Source organism: Balaenoptera physalus (assembly GCF_965194825.1).
Source record: "Balaenoptera physalus genome assembly, chromosome: 5".
Lineage (NCBI taxonomy): Eukaryota > Metazoa > Chordata > Mammalia > Artiodactyla > Balaenopteridae > Balaenoptera > Balaenoptera physalus.
The window spans coordinates 60,390,274-60,401,574 of record NC_138884.1 but is presented as its reverse complement, the minus strand read 5'-3'; the positions used below and the strand labels follow the sequence as shown (position 1 = coordinate 60,401,574).

The following is an 11,301-nucleotide window of genomic DNA, read 5'->3' as shown; positions in this document are numbered from 1 at the left end:
GAAGCACCCAGTGTGCAAGCTCTTAACTTACTTTGTTATTGTTCTCTGAATCTCTCTTTTCTCTTCTTCATTTAATCTTTGAAGGATGGATTCCAGGAAAGAAAAATGAAAGTTAATATACTGAGCCACCTGAAAGAAAAACAAACAAAAAGAGCAGAGCATTTGTGTGAGAGATGCTGAGTGAGGAGAGGGCAAAGACAGATTCAGGGCAATGGCATCCATACATCACTGCTAATTTCTTCTGCATCTTTATCCATGAGGAAAATGCGAGCATTCTTTTTGGATGGTCCCTGTAGGAGTCTATGCAGTAGCGGAATGTCTGTTTTCTTTAGCCGTCTCTGCTCTGCAAATGAAAATAAGAATCAACTACAGTCAGGAGTCCATTCTTGAGAAAAAAAAAGAAACATAATTTGTCCATTCATTTTGCTTCTTCAGCTCACTTTGAAAGACCTAAAAAGAACATACAACAGGAGGAACTCACTCAAAAAAGTAAATTGAAATTAAAACCTTTAAACGAACTAAAAATGGACTTCTTTCTCTTGCTATCCTTCAGGGTTTGACTTTCTATCTCAGAATACCAACTTTGCCTTTGGTTTGGATGTTCAGACAAATCTTCAGTCCCATTTATGCCTTTTATCATGCTCCTAAAAAATTCTTTACAATTTTTCATTCATTCAACAAATATTTATTGATCTTTCCTAGTTCCGTTGATGTAATTCTATCTTTCTAGTAGTTCAGATCCAAAACTTTGTAATTATCTTCAGTTCTTCATTTCTCTCTCACCCCACAACCAATCCTTGGCTTTTCTTAAAAATATATTCAGAATTGTTATTCGCATCAGGGGTATTTTTTATTATTTCATTAAACTATGGACTTCATCCATTCAACCATAATAACGAGATGAGAAAAAAATAACTTCCTATTTGGTATCGTCCCAGAGCTTCAAATTTCCAAAAGTCACAAATACTCCCACCACAAAATACTTCTAGCTTTCTGCTGAAGTAGTTTCACATCTGTGATTTCATTTTAGGACACAGTGCCTTTACATTCATTTTCTTTCCTCCTCCCTTCCTCAAATATCTTTTGAGTTCCAACTATGTACCAGGCCTTGTTCTCTGTACTGGGTACACTACAGAACAAAGCAGAGTAAAATCACTTCCCTCATGAACCTTACACTCTAGTGGAGAAGAAGATGATAAGGAAGATACATCAATAAGACACGTCACATATAGTGATAAGTATTCAGGGGAAAAAATAAAGCAAGGGAGGGGGTAGAAAGCATGCACATGTGTAAATATGTTCGTGCAGGGGAGAAGTTTGCAATTACTGTAGGGTGGTGGAGGAAGGCCTCACTGAAGATGTAACATTTGAGCAAAGACCTGAGGGAGATGAGAGAGGCACCATGAAGCTATTTAGGGGAAGTGTGTGCCAAAAGGGTAAGTGAATAAAGAGAGCACCTCTGAGGTCAGTGCATGCCTAATGCTGTCAAAGAGCAGCAAGGGAACAGGGTGGCTGGCACGGAGATGAGGGGAGGGTTGTTAAACGATGAAGAGAAGAGGTAATGGGACCAGCACAAAGACTGTGAATTTACTGTCAGATGAGAGACCATTGGAGGATCTATGAAGAAGTGTGACATGGTCTGACTTCCATGGTTAAAGAATAATCTGTCTGCTCTGTTGAAGTAGACTGAAGGGGAAAAGGTGGACCAGTTCTTCCTTTCTACAGTATCATGTGTTTCCTTGGGCTTTTAAAAGTTCCAAGTGTCAGAACTGTTCTCATCCCCCGGACTGGACTTACCCCGGGAAAAAGGGCAAGAGAGGATCTAGAACATAGAAGTCCAGCTTCCCTACAATTAAAGTGACATCCATTCCTATGTCCACAGTCAGTGTTCGTTGCTTTAATTCCTCTACCTTTTCTGAAGCAATGGGGAACCCCATAATTTAGCTTCTGTCATTAACCCACCAGAATCCTCTTCTGACCTTTACATCTTGTATTAACTTGGTTTTGCATCCTCGATTTGCTTCATTCTTGATATCACAGGGCAATGTTCCTTCCTTCATGGTCACCTGGGATAATTATTAGAAATATGTATTCCCAGACTGTCCTCAGATCTGGAGGGGCTTGAGAATTTGTGTTTTAAATGAACTCTCCAGGTAATTCTGAAGGGTGCTACAATTCGAGAAACACTGTTATAGATCATGCGTTTAGTAGATAAAAGGTATTAAAAAACACAGCTATCTATATTCCACATTACTACCCAAACAGGTGCTATATGCTCCATTCTTTTCTCTATTCCTGGTCCCTAAAAAGGTCCTAGTTATGATTACCTTCAGTTCTGGATTTCATGTATAGGAAATTTTGACACAATATAAAAGAAAACATAATTTTCACAGGTAAGATTTAAATAACTACATTTTACAGTAAAAATAAGCATTTCCCCCTGATTTTAAAAATAACATACGTATTGGGGAGGGGAAAGGAGGTTATATAGGTCAAAGAGTACAAATTTTCAGTTATTAGAAGAATAATTTCTGAGGATCTAATGTACACTTGAAAGTTGCTGAGAGTAGATCTTAAGCATTCTTAGCCCAAGACAAAAAGAGTTAACTATGTAAGCTGATGGATGTGTTGATTATCTTGATCTTGGTAATCGTTGCACAGTGTATATGTATGTCAAATCATCACATTGTACACTTTAAATATATACAATTATATTTGTCAGTTATTCCTAATTATTCCTCAATAACATACATACTACTGTAATTATGAGGAAAAGTATAAGGCAGAAAGTAAAAATCACCTGGAATCCCAGAACTCTAGGATAAGCATCTTTTCACTTTTTGTGTCCATCCCTTCATATATCTCTTTATGCACACACACAAACAATACATAAAGGTGGTCATATCACACTTGCTATTTTTATTGTACACATATATTTTTAAAAATCATAATTTGTTTTCTCCTTCCCATTGTCTTTTCTGTATCTCCCCAACCCCCTAACCAAGTAATCAATGTTAATGGCTTGGTATTTATCTTTCCATACCTTTCTCCCTGATCATGTGATCATATAAACCACATACATAAATAGGGATTTATAATTCTCTTCTAAAAATAGGATCATACTACATACATTTATAGGCATCTTGAATTTTTAATTAAATGTATATTATAGAATTCCTTCCATTCAACTGGTATAGATCTAACTCATTTCATTTAATGGTTGCATAATAATCACTTATTAAATCATTCCTCTATGACGGGTAACTTTGCCTTTAGCTTTTTGTCATTATAAATAGCCTTGCACATAAATCTGTAGGCAGTAGTCCTTTTATTTTTGTGAAACAGATTCTCACCAGTGGAATTGCTGGGTTAAAGGATATGTATACTGTGGATTTTAACAAATGTTGCTAGAATGAATTTTAAGAAAGTAGACAGACAGATCTTCACCAGAATTGCAAGAACATATGCTTTTACCCTTATCCACACCAGACATAGGTGATAATATTACATTGAATTTAAGGATTGAATTTACATTTCCTTAACTTCTGCATTTCCTTTAATGCTTGTATTTCCTTGAGTTTAAGACTTTCCAAAAAATATTTACTGGTTCCTTTGTTATTCTTTGAATTGCTTTATCATACTTTATTTTTATTGGATTGCCTTTTCACTATCATTTTGCAAGAACTTTTTGATAATGTAGGTATTAATCATTTATCTGATATTCTTCATAATGATTGTATCCTTGTTTTCTTTTTTTAAAAAATTATTTATTTTCTTATTAGTCGTCCATTTTATACACATCAGGGTATATCAGTCAATCCCAATCTCCCAATTCATCACACCACCACGCCCACCACCCGCCACTTTCCCTGCTTGGTGTCCATACGTTTTTTTCTCTACTTCTGTGTCTCAATTTCTGCTCTGCAAACCGGTTCATCTGTACCATTTCCTAGGTTCCACATATACGCGTTAATATACGACATTTGTTTTTCTCTTTCTGACTTACTTCACTCTGTATGACAGTCTCTAGATGCATCCACGTCTCTACAAATGACCCAATTTCGTTCCTTTTTATGGCTGAGTAATATTCCATTGTATATATGTACCACATCTTCTTTATCCATTCATCTGTCGATGGGCATTTAGGTTGCTTCCATGACCTGGCTATTGTAAATAGTGCTGCAATGAACATTGGGGTGCATGTGTCTTTTTGAATTATGGTTTTCTCTGGGTATATGCCCAGTAGTGGGATTGCTGGGTCATATGGTAATTCTATTCTTACTTCTTTAAGGAACCTCCATACTGTTCTCCATAGTGGCCATATCAATTTACATTCCCACCAACAGTGCAAGAGGGTTCCCTTTTCTCCACACCCTCTCCAGTATTTATTGTTTGTAGAATTTCTGATGATGCCCATTCTAACTGGTGTGAGGTGATACCTCATTGTAGTTTTGATTTGCATTTCTCTAATAATTAGTGATGTTGAGCAGCATTTCATGTGCTTCTTGGCCATCTGTATGGCTTCTATGGAGAAATGTCTATTTAGGTCTTCTGCCCATTTTTGGATTGGGTTGTTTGCTTTTTAAATATTGAGCTGCATGAGCTGTTTATATATTTTGGAGATTAATCCTTTGTCCAATGATTCATTTGCAAATATTTTCTCCCATTCTGAGGGTTGTCTTTTTGTCTTGTTTATGGTTTCCTTTGCTGTGCAAAAGCTTTGAAGTTTCATTAGGTCCCATTAGTTTAGTTTTGTTTTTATTTCCATTACTGTAGGAGGTGGATCCAAAAAGATCTCGCTGTGATTTATGTCAAGGAGTGTTCTGCCTATGTTTTCCTCTAAGAGTTTTATAGTGCCTGATCTTACATTTAGGTCTTGAATCCATTTTGAGTTTATTTTTGTGTATGGTGTTAGGGAGTGTTCTAATTTCATTCTTTTACATGTAGCTGTCCAGTTTTCCCAGCACCACTTATTGAAGAGACTGTCTTTTCTCCATTGTATAGCCTTGCCTCCTTTGTCATAGATTAGTTGACCATAGGTGCAAGGGTTTATCTCTGGGCTTTCTATCCTGTTCCATTGATCTATGTTTCTGTTTTTGTGCCAGTACCATATTGTCTTGATTACTGTAGCTTTGTAGTATAGTCTGAAGTCAGGGAGTCTGATTCCTCCAGCTCCATTTTTTTCCCTCTAGACTGCTTTGGCTATTCGGGGTCTTTTGTGTCTCCATACGAATTTTAAGATTTTTTGTTCTAGTTATGTAAAAACTGCCATTGGTAGTTTGATAGGGATTGCATTGAATCTGTAGATTGCTTTGGGTAGTATAGTCATTTTCACAATGTTGATTCTTCCAATCCAAGAACATGGTATATCTCTCCATCTGTTGGTATCATCTTTAATTTCTTTCATCAGTGTATTATAGTTTCCTGCATACAGGTCTTTTGTCTTCCTAGGTAAGTTTATTCCTAGGTATTTTATTCTTTTTGTTGCAGTGGTAAATGGGAGTGTTTCCTTAATTTCCCTTTCAGATTTTTCATCATTAGTGTATAGGAATGCAAGAGATTTCTGTGCATTAATTTTGTATCCTGCAACTTTACCAAATTCATTAATTAGATCTAGTAGTTTTCTGGTGGCATCTTTAGGATTCTCTATGTATAGTATCATGTCATCTGCAAACAGCGACAGTTTTACTTCTTCTTTTCCAATTTGCATTCCTTTTATTTCTTTTTCTTCTCTGATTGCCATGGCTAGGACTTGCAAAACTATGTTGAATAATAGTGGTGAGAGTGGACATCCTTGTCTTGTTCCTGATCTTAGAGGAAATGCTTTCAGTTTTTCACCATTGAGAATGACGTTTGCTGTGGATTTGTCATATATGGCCTTTATTATGCTGAAGTAGTTTCCCTCTATGCCCACTTATTGGAGAGCTTTTAAAATAAATGGGTGTTGAATTTTGTCAAAAGCTTTTTCTGCATCTATTGAGATGATCACATGGTTTTTCTTCTTCAATTTGTTAATATGGTGTATCACATTGATTGATTTGCGTATATTGAAGAATCCTTGCATCTCTGGGATAAATCCCACTTGATCATGGTGTATGATCCTTTTAATGTGTTGTTGGATTCTGTTTGCTAGTATTTTGTTGAGGATTTTTGCATCTATATTCATCAGTGATATTGGTGTGTAATTTTCTTTTCTTTTAGTATTTTTGTCTGGTTTTGGTATCAGGGTGATGGTGGCCTCATAGAATGAGTTTGGGAGCTTTCCTTCCTCTGCAATTGTTTGGAAGAGTTTGAGAAGGATGGGTGTTAGCTCTTCTCTAAATGTTTGATAGAATTCACCTGTGAAGCCATCTGGTCCTGGGCTTTTGTTTGTTGGAAGATTTTTAATCACAGTTTCAATTTCATTACTTGTGATTGGTCTGTCCATATTTTCTATTTCTTCCTGGTTCAGTCTTGGAAGGTTATACCTTCTAAGAATTTGTCCATTTCTTCCAGGTTGTCCATTTTATTGGCATAGAGTTGCTTGTAGTAGTCTCTTAGGATGCTTTGTATTTCTGTGGTGTCTGTTGTAACTTCTCTGTTTCCATTTCTAATTTTATTGAATTGAGTCCTCTCCCTCTTTTTCTTGATGAGTCTGGCTAATGCTTTATCAATTTTGCTTATCTTCTCAAAGAACCAGCTTTTAGTTTTATTGATCTTTGCTATTGTTTTCTTTGTTTCTATTTCATTTATTTCTGCTCTGATCTTTATGATTTCTTTCCTTCTACTAACTTTGGGTTTTGTTTGTTCTTCTTTCTCTACTTCCTTTAGGTGTAACGTTAGATTGTTTATTTGAGATTTTTCTTGTTTCTTGAGGTAGGCTTGCATAGCTATAAACTTCCCTCTTGAACTGCTATTCCTCCAACCCATAGGTTTTGGGTCATCGTGTTTTCATTGCCATTTGTCTCTAGGTATTTTTTGACTTCCTGTTTGATTTCTTTAGCGATCTCTTGGTTATTTAGTAACATATTGTTTAGCCTCCATGTGTTTGTGTTTTTTACATTTTTTTCCCTGTAATTGATTTCTAATCTCATAGTGTTGTGGTCAGAAAAGATGCTTGGTATGATTTCAATTTTCTCAAATTTACTGAGGCTTGATTTGTGACCCGAGATGTGATCTATCCTGGAGAATGTTCCGTGCGCACTGGAGAAGAACGTGTAATCTGGTGTTTTTGGATGGAATGTCCTATAAATATCAATTAAATCTATCTGGTCTATTGTGTCATTTAAAGCTTGTGTTTCCTTATTAATTTTCTGTTTGGATGATCTGTCCATTGGTGTAAGTGAGATGTTAAAGTCCCCCAGTATTATTGTGTTACTGTCGATTTCCTCTTCTAGAGCTGTTAGCAGTTGTCTTATGTATTGATGTGCTCCTATGTTCTGTGCATATATATTTATAATTGTTATATATTCTTCTTGGATTGATCCCTTGATCATTACGTAGGGTCCTTCCTTGTCTCTTGTAACATTCTTTATTTTAAAGTCTATTTTATCTGATATGAGTGTTGCTACTCCAGTTTTCTTTTGATTTCCATTTGCATGGAATATCTTTTTCCATCCCCTCACTTTCAGTCTGTATGTGTCCCTAGGTCTGAAGTGGGTCTCTTGTAGACAGCGTATATATGGGTCTTGTTTTTGTATCCATTCAGCAAGCCTGTGTCTTTTGGTTGGAACATTTAATTCTTTCACCTTTAAGGTAATTATCAATATGTATGTTCCTATTACCATTTTCTTAATTGTTTTGGGTTTGTTTTTGTAAGTTCTTTTCGTCTCTTGTGTTTCCCACTTAGAGAAGTTCCTTTAGCATTTGTTGTAGAGCTGGTTTGTTGGTGCTGAATTCTCTTAGCTTTTGCTTGTCTGTAAAGCTTTTGATTTCTCCATCAAATCTGAATGATATACTTGCTGGGTAGAGTAATCTTGGTTGTAGGTTCTTCCCTTTCATCACTTTAAGTATATCATGCCACTCCCTTCTGGTTTGTAGAGTTTCTGCTGAGAAATTAGCTGTTAACCTTATGGGAGTTCCCTTTCATGTTTTTTGTTGTTTTTCCCTTGCTGCTTTCAATAATTTTTCTTTGTTTTTAATTTTTGCCAATTTAATTACTATGTGTCTCGGCGTGTTTCTCCTTGGGTTTGTCCTGTATGGGACTCTCTGCGCTTCCTGGACTTGGGTGGCTATTTCCTTTCCCATGTTAGGGAAGTTTTTGACTATAATCTCTTCACATATTTTCTCGGGTCCTTTCTCTCTCTCTTCTCCTTCTGGGACCTCTATAATGCGAATGTTGTTGGGTTTAATGTTGTCCCTGAGGTCTCTTAAGCTGTCTTCATTTCTTTTCATTCTTTTTTCTTTATTCTGTTCTGCAGCAGTGAATTCCACCATTCTGTCTTCCAGGTCACTTATCCGTTCTTCTACCTCAGTTATTCTGCTATTGATTCCTTCTAGTGCATTTTTCATTTCAGTTATTGTATTGTTCATCTCTGTTTGTTTGTTCTTTAATTCTTCTAGATCTTTGTTAAACATTTCTTGCATCTTCTCGATCTTTGCCTCCATTCTTTTTCCGAGGTACTGGATTATCTTCACTATCATTATTCTGAATTCTTTTTCTGGAAGATTGCCTATCTCCATTTCATTTAGTTGTTTTTCTGGGGTTTTATATTGTTCCTTCATCTGGTACATAGCCCTCTGCCTTTTCATCTTGTCTATCTTTCTGTGAATGTAGTTTTTCTTCCACAGGCTGCAGGACTGTAGTTCATCTTACTTCTGCTGTCTGCCCTCACTCTGGGTCTCTAACTATTTGCTGAGCTTTTTTTCAGAGGCAGCAGGGTAGAAAGACACCACAGGGTCTGCTTCTAGGCCTTCTGCTTCTGCTCCAAGTCCTCTTCAGTGGTGCCTATCTCTATGATTTTCTTCCATAGCAGTTGATAGTTGAATAAATTTTAACACTTTGTTTATGTGTCTACAGTTGCTTTCATTGTGACCCTTCTTCATAATGTTTGTATCTTTTATCAATACATTTTTATACAGTTCAATGTTTCTACCTTTTAGCTCTTTTCCAAAACAACTAGAATGAATACACACACACACAGACACACACACACACTCACTCTTAGAATTTTCAAAAATTTAATATATTTCTTATATTTAAGCTTTTGATTTATAAGGACTTTAATTTTGTATGTGTTTGGAAATCCAGCTTTCATTTTCTTGTAATTGTTCCAGATCAAAATGTATTATTTTATTCTATTCAATTTCTGACTCAAACATTCTGATACTTAAATTATAACCTGAGCTACTTTTATAATTTAACATTTAAAATTTTTCAGTTTTAAGGCTTTCAAAGATTTCATTTTAGTATTGCCTTAGGGTTTCTCTAATCTTTCACTCCCTGCTCCTAGCACCCCACATATAGCCTCTTCCGAATGTCCTGCTGCTAAACTTTTACCTCCACCACAAAGTTCTGCACATTTTTCTCTACTGAGGAAGAGAGAACACTCCCACAATGGGTCAGACATTGTGCTAAGAAAGATGAGGAAGAAATGATATGTAATGATGACTCTAGTAAGAGCTAGAATAATAAGGGAAAGTGAAAAAGAAAGAAGTACAGAGGTCAACTTAAATGCCTAACAATTCCTGGGAACCTTCCACCTATTCTCCAGTGCTCTTTGATCGCCATTCAGATAATTTAATGATTGGCCAACAAGCAAAGTCTTTTGTATTATAAACTCTTCTAGGATACCTTATTCTTAGGGTGTCTTCCTCTGAAATTGTGAAATATGAATAATGTAAAACACTCCCCCTCTCTTCCTTCTTCTTTCCCTCCCTCCCGTTCTTCCACAGAAGGAAGTAAACTGCTTTTCTGCCTTTCTTATAGGCAGAAAACGATAACACACTGGAGTCATGTAAGAACAACCACCAAGCTTTCTTACCTCCTGTTGCAAAAATAATGTAAAGTGCAAAATCCTGGGCACTATTTTCAATCTGTCAATGGAAAAAAAAGAACAGACATGAATTCTTTGTTGGCAATGTTTTCTAAGCCAACCAGACCCAAATTATATATGTTTCTTCACTTTCATTTTTCACTTTCAGATATAAAACCTTTTCTGCTCCCTGGGGATAATGTAATTTCTCAGGCACAGTCCATTTATATTATAAATGGACCCATGCAGTTCAAACCCATTTTGTTCAAGGGTCAACCATACATAGGAAAGAATTCTTTGGAACTGAACATTTAATTTCAGAAAAATCCATTTATGTGCCTCCAGTTAAATTATATACAAGATATTTATAGCTCAGTTCACTGATAAAGATTACCTTAAATTTTTGGAGAATTTGCTTTATTACTTCTTCAGTTCTCATATTACTGTTTATTCTGACCTTAGTTTCTGATCCAAAGGCTGGAGTGAAAACTGATGTCTAGAAGAGAAAAAAAAAAAAAGATTGATACAATTTTAAGGACTTAACGTGACAAACTAATGAGAGTCAATATTTTGAGCCTGGCCTTCCTTTGGACAAAAAATCCAAGATCATCAGTTTAAAAATTTGCTTTCTTACTTTTACTTTCTTTGTTGTTGTTGAATACTGTACTATGTATGCCTTTAAACAGCTTTATATTTTTTCTAGAGTAAGTTAGGTAAAACATCATTGGAGAATGTTCAAAACAGTTTCACTAGATAGCCACACCATTCTTCAGTGTAGTTTAAGATTTCAAAATCCCTCCTGGTTGGGAATAATTGTTCTAAATTGTTTTAATTTGAACTGTATAAAATCACTCCTTTTTGGTTGGTCAGAAATGGTCCAGTGTTGGCAATTTCATATGGTTCAGCCTATATCTCAACTGAGGATTGAGGTAAAAGTGTTGCTAATTGAATATCTAGAACAATATTTCCTGCAAGTTGCTCTAATCAAGAGTCTGCCTTTTAGATAATACTTGGTAAAAGGTTTCCATGGTCAGATAAGTATGACACATCCCTCTTGGGGATTAGTAATGCACCATAAAAAAATCATAAGAAACATATAACCATAAAATTTTTTCTCATTATTTGATCATTATTCCTATTTTAAAATAAATAAAATCCTGAGAGAGATGAAAAAAACTAAATGGAAAATTCCAGAAATAAACAATTCATACATTTTAAATTGTGTGCCATTCTGAGTAGCATCATAAAATCTTGCACCATCCTACTCCATCCGGCCCAAGATCCCCAACCATTGACAATGTCTGCTCCTGACAGCCAACTATCGACGTCATCATGGCTTGATGGTCCA

The 11,301-nt window shown here is 35.8% G+C and overlaps 2 protein-coding genes across 5 annotated transcripts in view; one reads left to right on the top strand and one right to left on the bottom strand.

Moving 5' to 3' along the window:
- RASSF6 (Ras association domain family member 6) overlaps positions 1-11,301 on the bottom strand; it is a 67,842-nt gene that overhangs the window by 5,913 nt on the left and 50,628 nt on the right. For both annotated transcript variants that reach the window (XM_082463916.1, XM_082463917.1), the window contains exons 7-10: positions 10,348-10,449; positions 9,963-10,014; positions 225-343; positions 32-129 (exon numbers count right to left, since the gene is read on the bottom strand). In XM_082463916.1, the coding sequence (XP_082320042.1) occupies positions 32-129; positions 225-343; positions 9,963-10,014; positions 10,348-10,449 (371 nt within the window). The remainder of the gene's footprint in view (positions 1-31; positions 130-224; positions 344-9,962; positions 10,015-10,347; positions 10,450-11,301) is intronic.
- The window catches only part of LOC309661770 (alpha-fetoprotein-like), a 107,723-nt gene that overhangs the window by 53,618 nt on the left and 42,804 nt on the right, over positions 1-11,301 (top strand). The window lies entirely within an intron of this gene.